This window comes from Ammospiza caudacuta, chromosome 5 (genome assembly GCF_027887145.1).
Source record: "Ammospiza caudacuta isolate bAmmCau1 chromosome 5, bAmmCau1.pri, whole genome shotgun sequence".
Taxonomy (NCBI): domain Eukaryota; kingdom Metazoa; phylum Chordata; class Aves; order Passeriformes; family Passerellidae; genus Ammospiza; species Ammospiza caudacuta.
In genome coordinates this window covers 30,065,201-30,088,506 of record NC_080597.1, presented here as the reverse complement: position 1 = coordinate 30,088,506, position 23,306 = coordinate 30,065,201, and the positions used below count along the sequence as shown (strand labels likewise).

At 43.5% G+C, this 23,306-nt stretch overlaps 3 protein-coding genes and 1 non-coding gene across 8 annotated transcripts in view; all 4 read left to right on the top strand.

Moving 5' to 3' along the window:
• Positions 1–9,183, top strand: part of UBN2 (ubinuclein 2) — a 52,352-nt gene extending 43,169 nt beyond the window's left edge. The window contains exon 17 of the mRNA XM_058805881.1: positions 60–9,183. Coding sequence (XP_058661864.1) covers positions 60–109 — 50 coding nt within the window. The 3' untranslated portion in view covers positions 110–9,183. The remainder of the gene's footprint in view (positions 1–59) is intronic.
• Positions 9,184–9,696: 513 nt separating this feature from the next.
• TRNAR-CCU (transfer RNA arginine (anticodon CCU)) lies at positions 9,697–9,769 on the top strand. Its single transcript has one exon. It is a non-coding gene; the product is annotated as a tRNA-Arg (tRNA).
• On the top strand, positions 9,705–10,735 carry FMC1 (formation of mitochondrial complex V assembly factor 1 homolog). The gene is made up of 2 exons (XM_058805888.1): positions 9,705–10,352; positions 10,447–10,735. Exons 1-2 carry the CDS (start codon positions 10,224–10,226, stop codon positions 10,639–10,641), a joined length of 324 nt encoding a protein of 107 aa, XP_058661871.1. The 5' UTR covers positions 9,705–10,223; the 3' UTR covers positions 10,642–10,735.
• Positions 10,736–13,006: 2,271 nt separating this feature from the next.
• The window catches only part of LUC7L2 (LUC7 like 2, pre-mRNA splicing factor), a 30,092-nt gene continuing 19,792 nt past the window's right edge, over positions 13,007–23,306 (top strand). For 3 of the 5 annotated variants that reach the window (XM_058805882.1, XM_058805884.1, XM_058805886.1), the window contains exons 1-2: positions 20,552–20,566; positions 22,000–22,070. In XM_058805882.1, coding sequence (XP_058661865.1) covers positions 20,559–20,566; positions 22,000–22,070 — 79 coding nt within the window. In that variant the 5' untranslated portion in view covers positions 20,552–20,558. Of the gene's footprint in view, positions 13,328–20,551; positions 20,567–21,999; positions 22,071–23,306 lie in introns of those variants that run through there. The other 2 variants (XM_058805883.1, XM_058805885.1) reach the window with 2 other exon arrangements.

The window sequence follows — 23,306 nt, the reverse complement described above, 5'->3', positions numbered from 1 at the left end:
AAAACAAAAGTTCACTCATGCTTTTATTCTTCCCTTTTGTTTCTGTCTCTCAACTACAGATGGAGGCCAAAGTAAAGGGGACACTAAGTTACAGCGGAAAAACCAGTGACTTCTGGACAAGCAAGGGAGCTGAAGCAGTTCTGGTTGGCTGACAGAATCTGCCCAGTTGGGAAAGTGCTTATTGTCACAGGGCTGCTGTTTCTGTCAATGTTTACATATTCTGATCCTAAGCACTGTGGTGAGAGGAAGAAGAAAAATAAAACAATACTTGATCAAAGAGAGAAGGAAAAGGAGGACTGGTCCTCCTGGTCATGCAAACTGGTAGTAGTTTGATATTGCCTAAAGAAATAACCTTTTGTTATCTGCTCTGATTGGCTCTTAAAAGAAATTGATCGTCAAACCCACAGCAGCACCAACATTTTGTTTCTGGGTGAAGTCCAATGAAAAGTGGGAATGGTGAAAGGTGCTAGAATAGGTTTCTCCATTCAAGGTGGAATCATCCACTTCCTTAGTGCCCAAAGTGCCCAGTATAAGATGACGTGTAGGTCCTGAGTGTACCATATGGTTGTGGACCAAAGGTTATGTAGAATAGAGATGGTGCTGGGATACTTTGCATTATAATTAAACCTTTAGACAAAAGCAGTTTCTGATAATGGGCATTGATCCAGATTTAGAAGGCTGTTTGACTTTAGGGAGCCTACAGATGTATGCAGTCTCAGTAGAGAATTGTCTTCAAAAACAGATCTGGTACATCAGTATGTGAGACACAGACTATTTGATTTATTTTCAGGGTTTTTTTAGTACAAAAGTTCTTATTTAAGGGAGGAAGGGGATGGAAATTCATTTACATTAAAAGAAACCCATATTTTATTGGTCAGACTAGCATTTCTTTCCCACATTTTTTTTTAAATCGCACTAATATTTCAGTATTTTCATTTGTTAAACTTTCTTTTACCTTGTGCTTATTTGCTACTGGAAAGATACTCTATTCATGTCTTTCATGAACCAGAACAAGTTCTTTTCTCATTCTCAGGCTTCATCCTTTATGTAACTCCTCCCAGAAGCCATGCATTATATTGATTTGCTAGTTAAAGAAAGCTGATTGTGACCTGTTCCAGAGTCAGTTAAATACTGCTTCAGGCATTAGCCAAAGAGGAGTCGTTCAAAAGCGACCAGAGGTGCCTTCTCTTCTGGGGGCTGAATGGGTTGTCTCCAGCATTTCCAGCCCCTGCTGGCCTGGGGAGTTTTACCTGAACTCTTTCTTACATGGTTGCACAAGACTGCAGAGCTGGCTTTGTTGTTTGGTTTTGTTTTTTTTTCTTTGATAGCAATACATCAACCAGTTCACATGTAAGATTAGGAAGCATCCAGCACGTGTTGCACTTTCGACACTAGGACAGAACTTCGCTGTTGAGTCTCTTGAGCTGTCAAATAAAAGGTGAGAATGGCAGAAACTAAAATAAGTCATAGGGAAAAGGAGCAAATAAATCAGTATGATGCCCTTCTCCTTCAACCCTGAAACATTCCTTTGACCAGAGATGCTGAAATTCTTAGTAGATAGATCTTCTGGTAGTTTGACTCAGAGACTGAACCAGACACTGCTGGTTATCTCACACCTTTAGAGAGACTTTGACCCCTGAATAATGACTCTTCAATATATTTTGCTAGATTACTTAGAGCTTGCAGGTTTCTTTTACATGTGATTTATTTTTCTTAGATCAGACAACAATTTCTTTTCTATTTAGAGCTCATTTTAATTTTATATAAATATATATACATAAATTTAAAATAATATATATTGTGTATTTAGTATAAAAATGTTGGGTTGAGCTCAGCAATAAATGTTTTTGCACAACACTTCTGTGAAAGACAGATTGAATTAAGATGCATTAGTTCATTAGTTTCACTCCACAGCATCTGCCAATTAAATGCTTTTGAGCTGGCACTAATGTTTTGTATGTGGTGTGTTGATCAGACAAGCTTGCATCTCCATCAAGGTTTAGAGTTGAAACACAAACACTGTGTAGACCCTGGCATTAATACTGTACAAATTCTGTCAAAATACCATAAACTATTTAGAGTGCAAGCTTCATCTGATACTTTTTTTTCTTTTCTCCAGGAAGGGTTGAAGGAAGCCAACTTTGTTTTTTGAGGCCAAACAGTTCTGATAGGATGTTAGTTCTCTGAACTGTGTCAAACGTGAGAACTTTAACAATGCATGTAGCTAAGGGAGTTGTGGCAGTGAGCCATTGGGCAGCAATATATTTAAAGGACCCTGTCCTAAGAGAGTTCTACCTCTTCTGTGTTTTCCTCATCAAGGCATCCCATTCAAATTGTCATCTTTTGTCTTCATACTTACTGAAATTTAGGCTGGGAGACTTGGAGCCCTTTATAACTACAGCACAAATTCCCTTTCAACATTCCTTTCTTCCTGGAAATACACTTCATCTTCAGTTGAAGAGTATCCTCTCTAAATCTTGAGGGCAGGAGTAGTCCTACCTCTGTGTCCTATTGAGCTTCTCAGTCTTGGGAAACAAGTAAACTAAAACTTATTGTGGAAATAAATACTAGGGTGATGAAAATAAAGATGACCGTACATTGTTTGTGACATCAGTTCAAACAACCTCCAGCAGGTAACTCTTCAGTCATTACACTCCTGTTATTCGTTATGCTCCTGAGTGTCTTTTGAATGAACAACACTGGAGATGGGGACCCTTTACTTGCTGTTTTCTATTCGGCTTGGTTAAACCTAGCAAGGCCAAATCAAAGGAAATAATAGGGTGGTTCCCAGAGACCTTTGCAGGTGGCATAGACAGAATGGGAAAGATTACTGCAATGTTTGAATGCAAAATTAGGTTAATGTTTTACTATCTTCTGCGCAGCAGCTCTTCTGAAGACATTTCCCCCCCCAGGTTTTTACTACTTTTTAAGGGCCTTTGTTAATAAATAAACTGTAGTTGTACATACTAAATAAACCCTCAGTATTCACAAGCAATAAGAAAGCCAAGTAGAGCTGTCTTTTCAGGCAGTAGGGCTGAACTTGGTTTGGGGATTGTGTATGAGCTAGCATGTCAAGCTCTCTGAAAGCCCCAAACAAATGCAAGCAATAACTTCAAACATAGGTTTTAGATGTTGAAACTGTCTGGGTAGTATTCCCTGCTACATGATCCAAAGTCCCAAAAACCATGGTAGCTATGTGAAATCATTAGAGACTCCTGCAAAGAAAGAAGGCAGGCTAGATGAAAAACGGGCTGCAGTTTCCTGATACCTTGGACTATAACTGCAGTGTTCTCCCATTCCAAGACACAAATAGCCTAAGTCACTTTGTCCAGCCTTCTCTGTTGATTTGAGAAACATGTCTAAATACAGATCAACTGAGTCACAAGTGCGGATGCTGTGGGTTTCACATCTGTTTTCTGCTAATCAGAAGAAACTTTTAATTACCTGGGTTCTGCTTTGTGTTTGAATCTGATCAAAGTTGTCTGATGCACAGATTTAGGGGTGGGACAGGTGCCTAAAGCCTGTTCCTTCCTGCAGTCCCATCACCTGACCCTTCCTCCACACTCCTTCTCCACTTGGTGCAAGACTCATGAGGACATGAAAACAGAGAAATCTGCAACTCTCCCAAGCTGCCATCAGTTGTGCGAACCAGTAACCCTCCGGGAGTCACCTTGGACTCCCAACTAACTTTGTCACATTTGCTGCTACATTCATAAAATGAACTTTTGGCTGTATTTATTAGCAAATTTTAATCTAGTTTACAGGGGTTTTTTGTTTTCTTTTGATTAGTTTTTGCCCACAGTTGGATTAGAAGCATTCAGGTGTTTGGGTTGATGGGTTTTTTGTTTTGATTTTTTTGTTGTTTATTTTTGAGTGAATTGGTGAAAGCACAGTGGTCCCTCTTCTACTTTTGTTCTCGATTGTTTTTGAAAATGGCATTGCAGGGAAAACCTACAAGCCAAGCCAAACTGTGGAAGGCTTTTTCCCTAGGCTAACTTTCATCTTTTGCTGAACTGGGGGGAAAATCATTAAAGGGACGCTTGGTTTTTTGTTTGGACTTGTTAGTTGTTTTGGTTTTGTTTGTTTTGGTTTTTTTTCATAAAGTGAACCAGAAGGTTAAAGCATTAGGCAAACAACTGATTCATTAACACTTTATGCAATTTTAATTTTATAGAAGTTTTTAAAAAGGTTGGTAGACTTTGGTCCAAGCTCTGGTGAAATGGCTGTTACCCTTCATGACTTACTTGATTCAGGCCTTTGTCCTTTGTTTAAGTGCCTTTTTTGGTTTTTTTTTTGTTTTAATTTTATTTCCCTACCTTCTTTAAACTTTTCTCAGCGATCCTGAAGTGCTGGAAAGCATTTTGGAGGAAAATCTTAAGCTTGCCAAGATGGCTTTATGCTGTTAAACTGGGGTTTTTGTCCCTTTTGTAAAGAAAAAAAAAACAAAACCAAGTGTGTAATGTGTGTAACTGCACAGCTGCTGTACTGTGGCATTGGTTCTATGTGCTTGTGTATTCTCTCTCACACATGCACACACACACACACACACACAAGCAATATTCCTGAGACCTGTTCATCTTTCTCCATTCTCCTGGCTCTGTTAAATGCTACTTCAAGAATGAACATTTGTGCAAAGATGACAGTATAATAAAAGAGTGTGTGCATGAGTGTGTGTAAATGTGCAGGAGAGAAAGGAAGTGGCTAACGGGAATGAAACTTGTTGCATCTTTCTCTGAAGGTTTTGAATTTGTTTCTTAATTAGGTCATGAGTAAAGTGTTATAGGCCCTTATTAATGACTGGATTGCTTCACACAATCACTGAGTCTGAGGCAGAGATGTGTGGCTGACAGCCCCAAGGAGCTGGGTGATAAATCAAGTTAAAATAGCAGCTTGCAACATATTTGAATTGAGATTAACTGCAAGAATCTTGTGTGCAGCTGATCATATCTGCTTGATACCAGTTACTGCAAGGATTCTTATATTTACCAAAGTTGTCACTTTCCACCATGCATCCTATGTAAGAAAGAATTTGGTAAAACCTGCAAGAGTGCAGCTGCTAATTGAGTTTAAAGCTAGCTATGCTTCACATGCTGCCTAAGTCACTTGTCTTGTTGTACTTTTCAAGTTGTACTTTTCAATTTGTTGAGATTTCATTAGTGGTTTCTTCTCTTACTATAATGAACAGTAAGTTCATGTGTTCTTAGCTGCAGATAAATCCTCATAATAGTATCTGTGCTTGTTTCCTTCTCAGACAAAGTTAGCTATCTGCAGTAGATGATCTAGTGATTTTAACAGCTTTGTGCTGAGGATCTATCTAACTTATGATTATTATAAACATGAATACCTGAAATTAGCACTTCATTTGTGGACCAAGTGCTAAACTTAAGGTAACATGCATCACTAGACTGTTCTAGTTCTGTGATGTGCTTCCCCTAGGGAAGTTATAATTTTGAGTTGCAATATGAAAAGGAAGCATTTATTTTACAGAGTTGGAATGGAATGATGAGTCCTCCATGGGTGGAGAACCAGTGTGGAAAGCAGAAAATATGGTACCAAATATGTTCCTGTGGCAGAGAAAAGCTTAACTCACTTCTTGGCTTGTCTTCACATGTTCAAGTTAACCCGTTAGGCAAACTATGCCATAAGTGGATTTCTCCTACCAATCTAATGGTGCCATTCAAAGATAGGACTATTGCTGGTAGCTCAGCCAGTTGGAGTGGTAGTTGAAGGTGCTTCTTAATCTGTCTTAGGTGCATCAGTGAAGTTACTTCAGTGAGGTTTACCACATTCACTAATTACGTTGTTTAATTCCTTTTGAACACACATGCTCTTCATCCTGGGCTAACCTGTGGGATGAGGAATCTACAGCTGGTGATGATGGCTGACTGCTGCAGTCTTTAACAAATGGCGCTGTTGTAAAAATCTGTATCTGTCTACTGCTTAAGAAATCACTGCCAAAATAAGCAGCCAGAAGTATGCTTACTGGGCCACTGGAAAAATAACTGTTGCGTAGGGGAATGCTTTGTGGAAACTTCTGGTGAGGCTTCATCATCCTTTTTCTATGATGCAGTGATCCCTTGCTGCTGTAATAGCCTTTTGGGGCTCTAGAAAGCCCTGGTGCTGCTGTGAGTTATGCTGAGAGATCAACATGGCCTGGAACTGGCCCAAAACTGGGGAAGTACAAAAATTCCCTGCTACTGTTTTTGCACACTCATAAGTAAAACTGCTAATCTTGTCAGTAATCAAGGATATAGTCCTGTCTTTTGTAGCCATTTTTGACAGCTGTAGTTCTACCCCAACCACCACCATGTTTTGTATCTAGAAGTGTGTGTCAGTCTCTTCCATTGCTGTCATCTCCTGCTTAAACAATAGCCATTAGCTACTAAGATTTTCTTTATGGTGAAGTAATCCCAACCAAGCAGTGTACACTATGTTTGGCTCCTATCATGCACAACACTAAAAGGGTTTTTTGTTTCTTCCTAGCAATGTGTGCAGATGTGTTTTATCAATAAATAGTCATATTTTCTATTGTCTAGTACCAAGAGAAAAAGAGTGGGAGAGAATAAACCAAAACCAGTCAGAAGATGCCACTATCATAGGCCAAACTGAGCAGTTGCTGAAGTAGACAGAGCTTCATTGAGACTTAGCAGATTTCACCAGAGTGGGGGAAGAAACTTTTTTGTGTTCTCAGCTTTTTCCAGCTAAGGCCTTAGTTTGATTAGTAGTCACTAATATCAACTATGCAGATAAGTATTTACGTGTTTCAGTGTTACATGCATTCCTTTCCCCAGCTACCCCTCTTAACACATATTGAAATTTTACCCAAAGAAAATGGAGTATTTTTGAATGTCTGTAATGCAGAACTTTTTGCTAACATGAAAAAAAATTGTATTTTAAAAAAGAAACCCTTTCACTGGTGCAGCACGTAGTGTCAAGTGTCATGAAGTTGCTTGAGAGGGAAGCTGAAATCACTTCTTGTGACAGGTTTTGGTCTGAGAGTTTTGTAGAATAGTCAGCTCTCACAATTGATTAAGAAGCTGCAGAAATGTTTTTTAATGTACAGATTGGATTTGGGAGGAAACTCATGAGACATCCCAGGTTTCTTTCCAGCATCAGAAGTGAATTAAAGTAAATTCTCATTGAAATGAAGTTGCTTCTAAACAAGGGGAGTTACCAGCTAAATAAAAACTAAATCTCAGTCCCCAGGTTCTCACTGGTCTTTTAGTCTTGTTGTATGTAACTACAAATAACAATTTAGCTCAGAGGTGAGAATTGTAGTATGTGTTTTATTGCCGGTGATTCCATCATGTAGCAATTAGTACCATGTTCTTGCATAGTTATCAAGATCTGTACTGGAAATAGATGGAGAAATTTTATTTTTGGACTACTGTAAAAAAAAAAAAACAACAACAAAGTTAACTACTACTTTTTACCCCCCAAAAGTCTACTGAGGAGTACTATATTTTAGCAGTTAAACTAGTATCCTTGTTAATGTGATTTGTCTCTTGTAGTCTTTTACTGAGAGTTAGAAGCATTTAATGAGTAATCCTTAAAAAGTTGCCATTCTCTAGCTTAAGATCAGTTGCTTATAATAAAAGGGCATCTGTGATAACTACTGATGATACAAAATCTCTGTGTTCATTGGGGGAAAAAAAACAGGTGAGGGTACAAGTCCCTGTAGCCTGCCTGTTAAGAGGGTCAGTGAAGAAGAGTGCCCTGCACAGCTAATGGCAGTGGGGAACATCCCCTCAACAGCAGTTTGGCCTCCATATTCTTTGTTTGGTGTAACTTCTAAGATATATATATATATATATATATATATATTTTAGAAGTCTGGATATAATTTAATTTTACCTGACTTGCTGTGATCCCCTAGACAATGAAGGGCTGAGAAACTATTTTGCTGCCTTTCACTGGGGAGCTCAGAATAAAAAGCTGGAGGAATTTTTTTTTTTTAATATTAACACGTGTTAAATCACAGCTAGAATTCTTTGCATTCCTCGGTTTCTAACAAAGGAGTGCATAGTTACTGGGAGATGGCAAACCTGTTTGAGTTGGTGATTCCTGTGATGCTTTCCTCAGTCCAACATGAATTTGTACAAGGCCACCTTCCTCCTTTTAACACTCGAGTTCCAGATCATAGGGCTTAGCAATGGAGAGAGGATCCCAACAGCCTTGTGCTTACCTGATGAGCTCTCCAGGGAAACTGCCCCATTAAATGCTCCCCTCTTGTGACAACAAGCCTGAACTCCAAATGCAGCTACATTTGGGTGGCAAGCACCACTTTCATTTGGATTTTTTAGGGAGGTGTGTTCCAATAACTTCAAGGGATACTGTGTTTTAAATGTGTGGTTTCTTTCCTCTCTCCTTATAAAACTGGACCTGAACACAAGTTTTGAGTTGTTGGGGTTTGTTTTTGGTTTGGGTTTGGTTTTTTTTGTAATAATCTCAGGACCTGAAAGATTGTAGCATTTAGTGTGTCTTAAAAATGATGTACTGTACCAGCCATGGATTTTGTAAATACACCTGTCTCCCTTTTTTGTATTTTAATTTTTTAAAAGTGTGTAAGGCTCTTTGCCAGAGGAACTGGTGCCTGCTTTATCTCCATCCTGAACTGAAGCAGGAAAAGGAAGAAGCTGCTGCCTCAAAAGCCCGCGTCAGTTCCAATGCGTTATATTGTTCTGGTCAGTTTAATGGCTGTTAGTCTTTTGTTAGTTGGGAAGCTGGTTAGTTCCTTGCACATTCCCAGTTGTGGCTAGCAGAGCCCTGTCAGGGAGGCTAATTTTAACTCTCTTCTGTGTGACTACTTGACGTTTTCACTCCTTCCAGGTACTCAGGTTTCCTATCCCTGAGCAGTCCAATGCTTTCAGAAGTCAGGACTATTGGCCCTCTGTGAGAATAACTGGGAGAGCATTTCATTTTATCAGTGCTCTGATCCAAACACAGTCATGGGGTTCGTATCCTGCAAGCCTTGCGGGGGAACGCTGCCTTCACCTGTTCCGGAAGGGACTTGCCCTTTTCTGCTTTCCTGAAAGGAGCACAAGGTTTTTTAGGCAGCAGACTTTGCTCTGGGATCCACCCTTGCCGGCAGACCCCTGTTCTGCAGTAGGAGCCTTACTCAATTTGGCGTAGCTGTTCCCTGTCCCTGACTGCGACAGGCTTTTTCATGAGTGTACTTTTCTGTTTTTCTATGTGTCACGTGTCTGTGCTGTATGAAATAAAGAGGAATGTACATATTAGCCCTGTGTCTGTGATTTCTCACAAAAATAAAAATGGGGAAAGGTTTCACTTGAAGGGTCGGCCCTCTTGGGGCTTTTTGGCGGGTTTTTCTGTTTGGGGGTGGGGGCCTCCTTCGGTCAGGGCAACCACCCGAGCAAGGGTAACACTGTGTGCCAGGACCAGAGCTTAGAAACCGCAAAAGGGTCCTTGGGGCAGGAAGCCGTTCCCTGTGGGAGCACCGTGTTTTGCCGAGCCGCAGCCAAACGCCAGGTAGCGACCGTGCCCCCGCCTCGGCCCCCCGCCCCCTCCTCGGCCCCGCGCCCCCTCCTCGGCCCCGCCTGGCCCTGGCTCCCAGGGGGCCGTGCGCAGCCGCGCCGGGCGGCGCTGCCCAATCACCGGCCTCCAATACGCGCCATAAAAGGAGAAGGGGCGGAGATAGTGGATAACTAAGTGTACAGACACCACCCTCCCGCAGCAGCCCCAGTGGCCTAATGGATAAGGCATTGGCCTCCTAAGCCAGGGATTGTGGGTTCGAGTCCCATCTGGGGTGGGTAATTTTTTTTCTCACTCGAGCCGCGCACCCACTCCTCACGTCCGTGAGCCGCTCACTGTCTCGAGTCTGCGGCTCCTCAGCTTCTTCCTGGGCGTCCCCTTCTGGCTCCAGCGGGACCCGAAGCGTCTTTTAAACGGAGACCCCAGAAACTGGCGGGGACGCGCCCGCGGCTAAATCCGGTTTCCCGCCGTATGCTGCGCCTCTTGAACGACTCCCGGTGCTCCCGCTCCGTTACCACAGGCCGGTTACGAGGCGTGGAGCAGGCACGCCCCGGCCTCGGCGCTCGAGCCCCAGCACTTCACCAGCGCCGATTGCAACGGCGCGGGAGGGCGGCAGAGAGTAGGAGGAGGCCATCGCTCGCTCGGCGCTCGACTGCCCGCACTGCCGGGGCGCGAGGGCGAGGCCCGGCGGCGGCGTTCGATTGGCCGGCGCGCCGCGCGCGGCTCGGAAGATGGCGGCGCTGGGAGCCCCGCTGCGCACCCTGCGCGCGCTCCTGCGCGAGCTGCGCCACGCCGCCGGCCGCTCCTATCGCGACAGCCCCGCCTATCGGCACGTGCTCGCGGGCTTCCGCGCGCACCGGGTACGCGCCGCCTTCCCCTCCCCGCCCCTGCCCCCCCGGCAGCTCCCGGGGCTCGGCCAGGCCTCGGGGCCGCCCTGACCGCCGCTCCCCGCAGGTGACCAGCGAGAAGCTGTGCCGGGCCCAGCAGGAGCTGCACTTCCAGGCCGCCACCTACCTGTGCCTGCTGCGCAGCGTCCGGGAGCACGAGGCCCTGCACCGCGAGTACCACGGCAGGGGAGAGCGCTCGCCGCAGGAGGTCGCCGGGCTCGTGGGCTTCAGACTGCCGCAGCAGCCGGGAGGGAAGGGCTGAGGCGGGACTGCTGTGCTCAGTGTTAATTCCTCAATGAATAAATATATATCCTGGAGCTGCCGGAGTGGGCTGGGGTCTGTCGCAGGTGCCTTTTGTCAGGTGTAGGTTACGGTGTGAAAGGTGTAACTGGAGACAACCAACCCCTTCTGCCTCTATCAGGCCTCCCAGACGCCCACCCCGATCTTGTGAATGTGTGTCCTGACCCAAGAGAGGTTGTTTGTAGTGGGAAAACATGTCAGTCTTCACTGATGAACTGCTTGTCTGAGGGGTTGCAGGCGTTCGTGGTTCCCCCGCGTGATTCAAATGCGGGAGGTGAGAGAATGTGTCCAGTGTTTACTGAAGCATTTCCCAGCCATATTCTGTGTATGTGGAATTCCCTACTCTCCCAAGAACAAAGGTCTCTTCTGTGGAGCGTCTGTGGGTTCTGGTGAGCACTGCAGTAGCACAAACCTCTTCCACCCTAAAGATTTTTTTTGGTTTTTGCCGTGGCGGTGAGTGAGCAGTAGCGATTCAGAGAGATGAATTCTTATGAGTTACATGTTTCTCCCTGTCCCTGAGAAGTGACTGCCAGCTTCCTGTGCTTCCCTCTCCCTCTTAATCTCAGAAAACCTGAAGGGAACTGACTGGAGGCAGTCACAGGAGGTGCACAAACGGGACTCACCTCACAAATCTGGAACAGTGAGTTTCTTTTTATAAAAGGCCCTGAGTTGTTGCTGTTCACAAGAGTGTGTTGTATTGTGTGCAAGATATGTAAGAAATCTATAACAAGAAGGACTTTAAATGGCTAAAAATGTGAGGTTTATCTGGGGGGAAGCTTGAAGCAACTCTAAGAAAATTAGAGTGTGTTTGTTGGGGTTTTTTTACTGCCAGGGAAAACAAAGTGTTTTATCAGAAAAGTATTGCAAAGAGAATCAGTTCATCTGAGTCTGCTTCTTCCTTCCCCTGTATTTAAAACTTGGGAATGGTTTAATCCCCACAGTATAGTGGATAGGCACAACAGATCCTAAAACAGGGAAGATTTGGGCTTCTTAGGTAAGGCAAGGAGATGTGAACTACAAGTTTTAGGGTTCTGTTGACCAGAATTCCAGTTTGCAAGTCTCACAAGTTAAATGGTGTTTTTTTTCCAAAAGCCTTGATATGATGGGTGGAAAAGTATCAACCTGTTTTCAGCTCAGTAGATGAAGTTGTGGGATGTCACCACACACTGAGAATGGCTGTTACACACTGCTTGTTCAGCATTATTTAATAAAAACAGCTGCGTTCTGTAGTATATTGCTTGAGAAGGGAAAATAAAAAATAAAATAAAGAAAAAAGCGAACATTTGGCCAGACACAGATGCTCTTTAAAGAGTAGAAGGAGCTAAAGTGTGTATGGTGTTGGTGTAAATAATCAGTAAAAATTCTAAATTTCCCCTAAGCAGACCAAGGTACCTAAACAGACACTTCTAACAAGCATTGGTGTCTCTTCCATTTACTTCCCCTTCAATCCAACGTGATGACTAACAAAAGTAAATTTAGATTTTAAAGAAAAAGCAAAGCCAGGACATATCCTAATTAGCTGAAGAGTACTGGGTAGAGAATCTTTTCCTGAATGTGTTACAGAAGAGCATCTTCTCTACGAGTCCTTCTGAAATACAGATAATTGGGGTGAGGGGGGTTACTGTTAGGGGAGGTTGCATGTGGCCATTTTTCACTCGTATGGAGCTAACCTTGAACACGACAACGCTTGGGGACGATTACAGCTGATCTTTGTGACGGGTTTGGGCACTAGATGGCAACACGATGGTTGACAAAGGAAGAGTCACAAAATGCAGGCGTTAAAATGGGTAAAAATCGCGGTTTTTTTCATGGACCTTGGTGCCCTGTAAGTGAAATTATCAGCCAAATGTGCCGACAGCCTCAGTTTTAAGGGAGGTTCTCCAGTTAGCGGGGTATTAGAGCAACTTGTCTCGCCACGACTGTACTCGCACTTGGGGGAAGCAGGGGCCGTGGCAGTGGTGCTGCACGCTAGTCCAAGAGGGAATTGTCCCCAAGTGGGCACTGTCCCCAGACGGGAATTGTCCCCAAGCGGGCACCGTAGCCCCGCTGCGCTCCGGAGCCGCCCGGGACCCCAGCCCCGCCCGGCGCCACCGCTGACCCGGAGACCGTGACGTCACACCGGTCACGCGGGCCTTTCTGGCCAATCAGCGCGCCTCAAGGGCCCAGACCGGCGGCCCAATCAGGAGCTTCGCCGCTCTGTGCGTCACTGGCCGAGCGGCGCAGGCCGTGGCCAATGGGCGGGCGCCGAGGCCCGTCCGTGCTGACGTCGCGGAGCGGACGGAGGAGCGCAAGGCGCGTGCGCGTGGGTTTCCGTTCCCGCCGGCGCGCGCGCGTGGCGGGAGCGAGGGAGCGTGTGGGGGCGCGAGGCGGCGGCACCGGCACCGGCACGAAGCGAGTTTCCCGCTCCGCTTCCCACCGGGAAAGCCGGGCGGGAGCAGCGCCCGCTCCCTCCCTCCCCCCGCGGCGGCGGGGGAGCGGCCCCGCCTGTGACGCGAGGGGCAGGGCCGAGCGCCCGCCGGGCCTCGGGCCTTGTAGGCCGCTGTCGGCGTGACTCGGCCGGGCCGCGCCGGCCCCCCCCGCGCTCAAGATGTCGGCGCAGGCCCAGATGCGCGCCATGCTGGACCAGCTCATGGGCACGTCCCGGGACGGTAAGTGCCTCCCCGGCCGCGGTGGGGCGGGGAGGAGGGGGCGGAGCCGCCGCCTCCCCGGAGGTCACGGTGGTACCGGCCGGGCCGGGCGGTGTGCGCCGCGATTGGCCGGCCCCAGGCCCGTTGCCCGCACCCCCGCGGGGCGGGGCTGCCGGGGCCGTCGGCGACGGGGTGGGGGGAGCCAGGCGCCGCCTCCCCCCGCGGAGCTGCCGGCGCTGGCCGAGGGCCGCGCTGGCGGTGCTGCTGCTGTTGCAGATCCGCTCCTGGCGGTGTCCGCGGCGCGCAGCCTTTCTGCCCGGCCACCGTACAGAGGCACACACGCTTGAGACGCTGATCACCGAGGGGAGGACCAAAAAAATCCCCCCAGCCCAACAGCCCCTTCAGCGGAGCAGGGTGGGGTTTTGTGTCCTTACAGAGTTGTCTAAATTCTGGCTCGAACCATCACGTTAGCCTGCAGGCGGGTATGGCTGTTGCTTTCTGAAAGGCAATGTCAGATTGACCTAAGTGGACAAAGTCTAAAAAAAAAAGCGCCCTAAATAGCCAAGTAAAAGCTTAACGTCTGGAGGCAGTCATTCTCAGAGAGAGATGGGAGATGTACAGTCAGGTTTCAGATTGCTCTGCGATCACACAGTGGAGAGTATTGCTGCGTAAAGCTTTCTGCAGTTTTTGTCGGAGTGCACGGCGATCAGCTTGAAAGTCTGAACCGGCAGTCGCCCATAAATCCAGGTAGTTGTGGGGGCTGCTAGAGAAGAGCAGTTCCACTTAGGCTGTGCAGTTCTTAACTTGCAAAGAAGAGAATTCTGCCCCCGAGGGTAGGCAGCAATTAGAGGTAATTTAGATGTTCTGCATGTGGTACTTATACTCAGTCTGTACTCACTCTTGCAGACTTGTTATGTTTGTGGAATTAAGTTGTTAAATTAATGGTTCCCTGTTCCCCCGTGATCTGAGTAGGATGTGGAAGTGGGATGTACCTTGTATGTCCTGATCATCTCTGGGTACTGGGCTCATGTGAAATGACAGCTTCCTTTTGTATAATCTAGAATTTCGAAAAATGTAACTGGTTTATGCATACTCCTTGTGTCATGAATGCTTTCTGCAGAGTTCTGAATTACTGTTCTGCGAAAATTGTCTTCCAGAGTAAGGCTGTTTAGTGAGTTGTCATCATACAGGATCTAATTTGGGGTGGTTTTGTCTTGCTTCAGAAGATTTCCAATACTTCCTGTTGTGGCTGCATATGTCTGAGTGCTTGGCAAAGCAATATCGTGCTTATGGAACTCAAGTCTTCCCAGTGTTGGCACCTAGATCGCTGTCTCAGTGCTACCCTAACATTACACAGAAGGTTTAAGGGGGGTGGAGGAGCCGTTTCAGTTTCTGAAAGTATTTTCTGTTGGATGGTGGGAGAGGAGTGTCATTTACTGAGGCAGCTGCCCAGAAATGTTAAGTGACTAAAATCTAAACCAAGAATAGCCATTTCAGGCTATATTTTCTCTGGCTTTGTAAGAAGGCAGTTATTGTATTGATAATTGTATTCCCCCCCCTCCTGCTCACCCTGTAATTCCTAAACCACATGTGCTGAACTGTTCACAAACTAACTGGCTAGAAAGGAAGCATTTAAACAAAATGGGCAGGATGGGGAAGGATAGGGAGACAAGATGATTTGTGAAGCTGGTTTCCATGATTGGATTGAGGATCTCTGTGTAACACCATTCCAGTTTACAAAAAAAATAGTCCAGTGGAGCTGGAGCATCAGCATCATTTATACTGAATTGCACACAGGGATTGAAAATGAACCTGTTTTTTGCAGAGCTGGTATGTAAGAAATCCAAGGCCAGGCTCAAGGTCATTGAAATATTGCTAACCTTGAGAATAGTGGGGTTTGGGGTCGTTAGGTTTTTTAATATTCCTGTTACCTTTGACAAATAGTCTATTTCTGTTAACATGCAAATTGCAGCTTTTCATTAGAATGTGTCAATTTTTTAATTTCTTGGTAGGTCAGAACTTTAATTTCATCATTTGTCCCCATTGCCTTTGATTTTGGTCTCCCTGTCAACCCACTAGAGTTTAAAATGCAATAGAGCTTCTGAAAAACAATCTTTCTTGGGCAATGTTTTTGTTTTATATTATTCAATATTACAAACACACTTTTTAGTTTTATACTTTACAAAGTCTGGCAGGTCTTTTTGTCTTGTTCGAGGTTTTTTTGAGAAGCCCAGAATATGAAGGCTTAAAAATCTTACCTGTTTTAGAAAAGGTAGATCAAACATTTGATCTCGTCAGTGGGAACAGAAAAAACTCAGAGGTAAATTTAAAACCAGCAGCCATGCCTGAATATGTGTAGGGCTTTTTTCCCTTTTAGGTTTTAGTATCATTTGTCGAAAATATGAACATGCTCTGAAAATGCTTTTGAAAATTCCACAATCAGATGCTCAAGCATGGTTTTAGGAGGTGAGCTGTAGGCTGTGATTTGTGGGACAGTGTGCACACTCATTATGCCTGGTGTCCCTAGGGCCAGAAAGGAAAAGCCTGGAAGGTGCAGTGATTAAGTGTTGTTATAGATTTGCTGTGAAGCTCTGAGAACACCTAGAAAGCACAGCTCCTATTGATCACAGCGATTCAGAAAACAGCCACAAGGCTGTAAGAATGTTAATGAAAAATCATCTGTTCTAGAGAGGAGACTTCTCTGTCAGACCGGGCTGCCCAGCAGCGGGTATGCTGCCCCTGCCCCTGCCTGTGCCCTTTCCCAGGGGTGTGCTGCCCCTGCCCCTGCCTGTGCCCTTTCCCAGGGGTGTGCTGCCCCTGCCTGTGCCCTTTCCCAGGGGTGTGCTGCCCCTGCCCCTGCCTGTGCCCTTTCCCAGGGGTATGCTGCCCCTGCCCCTGCCTGTGCCCTTTCCCAGGGGTGTGCTGCTCCTGCCCCTGGCCGTGCCCTTTCCCAGAGAGCCCTGTGGGCAGGGACAGCTGAGAGCTTCCCCCCTTCCCTGGCAGCCTGCTGCCTCCCTTGGCTGTTTGGGCAGCAGGCTGGACACGCTTGCAGCCACAGGGCATGGCTGGAGGTACCTGCCAGGATGTGGGCTCGGCAGCCCCTTGGCAGCTGCTCCCTGCTCCGTGCCTGCCTTCGCTCATGTGACAGAACCTGACAGAGAGTGGGACTGAGGGGACTTGGCCAGTGCTTCTCAGGACTTGCCTGTGAGTTGCTGTTCTTAGAATGCAGCTGGGTTAACTGAAAAGCAGTTGGATTGGTGATGTCAATGCAAAGAAATGTCTGAATGGCAGGAGTGGTTCTTTTACACACCTGAGAAAAACACATTAATTATTATTTAAAAACACGTGAGTTTTTTAAAATACATTGCATATTACCTAGGTTAATCTTCTCTTGCACACTTCTCTGACAAGTGGAAAGCTGAATTGGGTGTGGACTGTGCCAAAATTAAAAAAAAAAATTAAAAATATCTTTGATTTTGATGCTAGTAAAAAGCTGAGCTTTTTTTAATATAGTCATGACTGCAGACTGAAAAAAAATCTCTGAAATGGCATTCCAAGTACTGATAACCTGCCATACTTAGAGAGGCTTTAAATATAAATTACTGAATATATAATCTGGGTTTTCCAAATATTAAGAGATAAGTAGTGCGGAAAACCAGGTGCTAATCTTACGTGCTTATATATTAATATTTTTTGTTTGATTTTTTTTTTTTTACTGTTATCACTTGAACTAAAAGAGTTTTTATTCTGTATATCAATAGTTTAAAAGTTAGTTCAAGCTGATTTTTTTTGTTGTTGACTGGAGCTGCAGAAACTTGTAATTTAGGAGTACATAGCACATAGAAAGGTATTACTTTTATTTTTTAAAATACTGGTTTTGAATTAAAAGTTGAGTAAGCTTTTTTAATAGTACACTTAGGTAAACCCTGCTTTTGCCATCCCAGTTCTCCAGAAAACAGGAGTGAGCCTTACAGATAGGATCATAACTGTAAATTGAGTCATTTGCAAATTGAGTGAAATGTTAAAAATTTATATTAGTATCCCCAGGATTGGGTCTTCTTCCATAATATAGTTTAAATGGGCAAAGATTGAAAAAACTTTGCTGTAAAAGGCCTTATGGGGAGGATCCCGTTTGATCTTGGATCAGTTTATCTTGCCCAAGTGTTTAATTTTCACCAGGTCAGTCATGTGCTCTGCCTTGCTGCAGGAGTGAGTGCTGGAGTCAGCCTGAGGAACTGGCTGGAAGCAGGGGGTGGAGCAGGATTGTTACTTGTGGCAGTAGTGACAGACACAGCAGATCCCAATGGCCTTGGAGCTGCCAAGACTTGACTGTTGCAAAGAAATGTGATTGTGGTTTGCATTTTTAAAATAATTGCCACCTCTTCAGAATTAGACCACAGTCTAGAAATATGAAAATCTAGCAAAGTTAATTAGATTCCTGTCTTGGTTTGGAAAGACAGGTGCTTGCTAAGGAAGGCAGGAGCCTCCCCTGAAATGGAAAATGTAAAACAGCCCCCATATGCTCTGAATTGCTATACATTTTAAATTAAGGGGCTCTCAGGCAAAAAAAAAAAAGGGCACAGGAAATAACATTTCTTAAATAGGGAAGAAAATAAAAGGATTAAATAAACTATGCTGCAAACTAAAACAACGCTGACAGAGTCAGAACACAACCTGACAGCCTGTGGTCAGGGTGTTAGTAGCAGTCCCATTGGAATTGTGGCTGCAGCCCTCCTGAAGTGTCAGGTGTGGTTCTGTTGGAGCAGGGATCCTGTAGAAAGGTGCAGTCTCCCTCTGAAGATCCAGTGGAAGAAGATGCAGCTGCTGTTCCTCTGGGAAATGCAGTGGAGAAGCCGTGCTGGTGTTCCAGAATCTCCAGATTATACCTGGGTAGCAATGCTTGGCTCCTCCCTCTGGGCTCACATCTCACAATGGGATGCTGTAGTTCTTATCAGTCATGCAGTGACATTCAGTGGCCTGTTATCAGCAGATGTCCCCCGAGGGAGGGAGGAGTGGTTGTGGAAGAGATGAGGAAAACTGCCCACTGAACAGAGGACAACTGCCATACAGATGGCAAATAGAATGCATCTTGCCTTGCAATCTGGGACAGTTCTCTTTAAAAACAGGTGAATTTGTGCATGCTTCTGAGCCTGTGGTCATGAAAAGGTTCTCCTAAGCATCTTAACAAATACTGTGCCATGTGACTAGCAGAAAAATCTCCCAGCCTTTAGACAGAAGCTGTATGTATAAAGTGCCAGCCAGCACCTCCTTTTGCTTCACCTGCCAGCTTTTTGAGCTGAGCTGTGTTTGAAGTCTTCAACTCAGTTCTTCAGCTGTTACTAGCAAACACACTTTTCTTGCTGTAGATCATCTTCTTCTTCCTTTGAAGCTTGTAATACCCTTTTTGCATCTGTTCACATCCTAACTGGTTTTTCTGGGTTATGCTTCAGTTATCCTTAGTAGTGGTTAGTAATGTGTGACTTTCTGTCCTCATTGTTTGGAAGGAATTGAAGTGACACTCCTGTGCTTATTTTATTCATCCTGTGTTTGGTGGCACACTTTATATGGTAACAGAGGTGTAATCTAGAACTTGTAACCTATTTTTAAATTTCTTTGTTTTAGTATGGGATTATTGAAGAAATTTTGTGTACTTAACAATGGGTGGAGAGTTTATGTTGGTATTTGCAGGATTAGGTAGATTTTGGTTTCCATTTTGCTTCATGCTTGGAGGTAAAAGGTGGTATGTGTGTTTAAACTTTGATAGATCATTATTGAGGATTTTGTAGCCATTTTGGGTAGCTCCAGGCTGAGAGCCAGACTAGGGAGCCAAGAGTCTCTTCCAAGAGCTCAGCTTTCAAATACAGAGCAGCAGCAAAGGTAGAGAAAAATATCTCATATACAGGAATTTCTGCAAAACCTCTCCAAAATGTTGAACTGAAATCAGCTCAGGAATCTGAAAGTAGTCAGAACACATGAACTTCATGAAAAGGTGCTTTATTTGTGTCCAGGACAATTTGTCAATCAGGAGTGATCAGGTTTGAAGAGCAATGACTGTGTTTAGTGAATTGTCTGTATTTTCTGGCTTATGTTATAAAGTTCTGATAGTTCAAACCTTAAAAATTATGGGAACAGTGAAGAATAAAAGTGTTAGGATCAGGACGTGAGCAGTGTTTAGTGAGGAGAGGATCAGAAGTAGCTGCCCGCCCGTTCGCTGTGCAGCAGGAACAGGATCTCCTGTGCCTGCATAAGCCTCAGTTACGTCCTGGTGTTGGGTACTGGTTAGACGGGGCTTGCTTTGCAGGTGGAATTTGATACACAGTTTTTAAACACATACTCCACTCTGTTAGTAGCTCTTGAATAAAGCTTTCAGAGTCCTTTGCCAACATGTTGGGACTCCTGCTTGAAAAATTTGAGTGGAAAGTTAACCATTTTTTGTTGCTGTATCTTAGTTCAGGAAGTCAACAACATGGAAATGAAAATTCACTTTGTTTCCTTTGCATGGATTGCACCACTGGTTTACAATTAGAGGTTACAGTTGGATTCTAAAGGGTTATTCTCACCAGTGCTTTGGGATTGTTGACAGTGGTGTATTAGGGTACATCAGAACAGTAAGAGATGCTGGATGAAAGAAGTCATTGTCATGAGTGTGTCACTATGCTAAGCATTGTTGATGCATTAGTGCTCGTTGTGCTGCTTTGTGATTAAAATATACTGAACAGGCATGACATTGTGGTGGCCTGCTAATAGATTAGACTTGGGAGTTCAAAGTGAATTGTGTAGTACAAGTGCACATTGTAAGCTTAACCTCTGGATGTTCTTTAATCAGCAGTATGCACTGGTCTTAAATATTGATGTCAATTTTGTAGTCAGTATGTTTTATATCAAATAGAAAACTTCCTTTAGAAAGTTTACATTACTGCCATAATCTCTTGAATACTTGTGTATCTTGTGTGCATTTTCCTTATGCTTGTAAAGGATATGGAATGTGCAAGTATAGAAGTTTCCTTGGTGTTTTGCTTTTTTTCTTTTCAGTTCTGTTTCAAAGTTCTCTGTTTACTGGGAAAGTAGTCTCTTAGAGAAATGTGGTTTGGGACAGGTACTTTCAGTAAAATTAAAGCTGATGCTTCTTGGGGAAAATTTAATATATCTTTTCTCCACATAAATTTTATCAACCATACAATTTTTCTTTTAGTGGAAAAAATCTAATTGGAAACACAGGGATGGCTTACAGTAATAGATGTTGACTCCTGCAATGCCCTGGTAAATTACTTTCATTTCTGTAATGAGCATAATCTTAAAGATCAAGTAGTTGAATATCGTGCTATTCTTCAGAGACAGGGTTAAATAAACTGCTATTCTGAGCTGATTTAATTATTTACCTATTAAAATAGAATTTGTAATAAGGTCTGAAATATCAGTGATGGTGTAATAAGGTCTGAAATATCAGTGATGGTGTCCTCTTTGTAGATGTTCAAGAGTACTTCTGAAACTTAGGTGACTGCAGCCACTTGGTGTCTGGGTGTATTACTTTCTTATTACAGAATAAATAAAATATATTTTTAAAAAAAATATTTTTTGTACTCATTATTTAGTAGTCACTTGTTTGTTCGACCATACAGAGAAGGCATCAACTTCCCTGCAGTTTGACAAGCAGAAGTAGCATCTTGGTTACCTGCTGTACTGCAGAAGTCCTTGTCCTAAGAACACATCTGTTTGTGTTGTTTTAGTTCTTAGAAGGCATCTGCATGCATCTCATTTGCTGTTGTAGGCAGAATATCAGGTGCATAGTGGATCCACAGATTTTATTCTTCCCTCCCCCCGCCTCAGCAGCCTATGTAGATCCCAGGCCATCACACTCTCAGGATGATTCATGTGTAGGTCATCAGCACAATAAATCTTCTGTCTTTGCCAAGACTTGTGCACTATTTAGGAATATTGAAGCTCAGAAAATTCATGAAGAAATAAAAGCATTTTCTTCTGAGGCTATCAGACTTGCAAATGAGCTGCCAGAGGGACGCAACAGTCAGTCACTGTTAGAATGTGATATACAACACCTTTTCTTTCAAAAAACTTTTCCTTCTGAAACAGCATATATTAAAAAGAAATGCAAATGTATAAAATTGCTTTTTGTAGAAAAGAAAATGTAAATACCCCAATCATAATTGTAAGGGAAGCTTTCTAAAAGTTTTTCAGTGCTTAAATAAAGGAACAGTACAGAAAGAATAAAAGTTTAAAATATGAATGTGTAAAGTGTTCTTTAGGTTGTTGTTGATCAGTTTCTGCCACTTTTTTTTTTTCCCCTATGCTCTCTTCCTCTGGTTGGTAATTGTGATTATCATCTAGTCACTTTGATGAAAAAGGACTGTATTTCAGCTGCAGTATCAGTGCCTAGTTGTGGTAGAGGTGTAAAAAAAGGTAATTGGAGGTAATGTCTATGAAAATACTATTTGCCAACATTACTTAAGGAACATGAGTCTTTCAGCAGTTTTCTGGTCTTGGTAACTCCTTGACTCCTATGGCTATTAGGCCATCAGCTTTGGGGTTTTTTTTAAATACTTTATTTTGTTGATGTGTCTTTATATAGAAGAATCTTTACAGTCAACATGTATTTCTAGATGCTGTGTTAAAATTGCTGGCAGAGTCTATTTTTCTATACAAACTGAACAATCTGGCCCCTTGTTTTATTTATAAAGGTTCAATGTATCTTTGCCTGCCTACATCAATCTGCAAGGGAGTGTCAGAAAGGCCCCGCATTCGCCGAGCCGTGAGTTATCAATAACTTTTCAGATGTGTTAATGAATGTGGAACAAACGCAGTTATGTGTTTAAAAAAATAAAGATCCACCTCCTAAAAAGAAAAAAAAAAATAAGAAGAGCAAAACTCTTTACTGCAGTCGTAGGCATGATTATAAAGGGATTACTCTGAACTTTTAGTACTGTAAGTAGAACCAAGCAGTAAGGTTGCCCTCTAGAAAACCTATTGTTGAACTGCTTTGAAGCTCTTTGGTGTGTGGGTTACAGGTTTTACCTGTTGTATACTGCAGGCAAATTAAGCTTGTGTTTATGAAAGCTTTTGTTTACTTAATAATCTGAAACATGGCCCATCTGAAAATGCTATATATTAGCATCCTACACATAGAATGAATATTTTAAAATCTGATTACATAATAATAAGAAAGGTTTGACTAAAATAATACAGGTTTTTTATTCCTCTCTCTCGTAGTTAACCTCAGTAGTGAATATGGCTTCTTGAACTGTTTAAAGAGATTTAAATCTAGAAGTTTAGACTTTCAAATCATGAAGCCATTAAAGAAAACTTGAATAACTGCAAAATGTATCTAAAATATACTCTCTAAGTATACTCTCTAATATACTCTCTAAAATATTTGATGAAATGGAAGAGGCTGCTATCTGAGCTCACTGTATGTCACTTTTTCTCACAGCAGCTCTTTCTGCTTCAGTAATTCACCAGTAGGTTTTCAATTAAGAGAGATCATCTCAAATTATGTTTAAAATAAAAGGCTGCATCCTTAGAGAGATTGAGGTGTTTTATCATGCCTGTGTGTTAACAAGAAGAGAGCCATTGCAGTGATCTCTCTTCTGAATTTCAAACAGTGACAATTATTTTACTCAAAGGGAGACATGTTCAGCCCTCATCCCCAGAATACCAGCTGGTTACTTTGTTCTGAAGACTTCAGGTCTTGCTCCAGGAAGGGATTATTTAACCTTGCAATTGAACTTCAGTGTCTGGGCACGTTGATGCTTCTGCTGATGCAGGAGCTGCAACCTGCCACAATGAAGATGTAATTAAGATGTTCCAGCCCAACAAACAGCACATAGAAGAAAAAAGAAAAAAGGTTTATCATATGGAGATATGCAAACACCTCTAAAATATTTTGCATATAGGCTATGCCCGTATGTTTGATTTTTTTTTTTTTCAGGTTTGTAAGCATTTAAAATCATTCTTCTGCCAACTCTTTATGCTACTCCCATCAGATTTT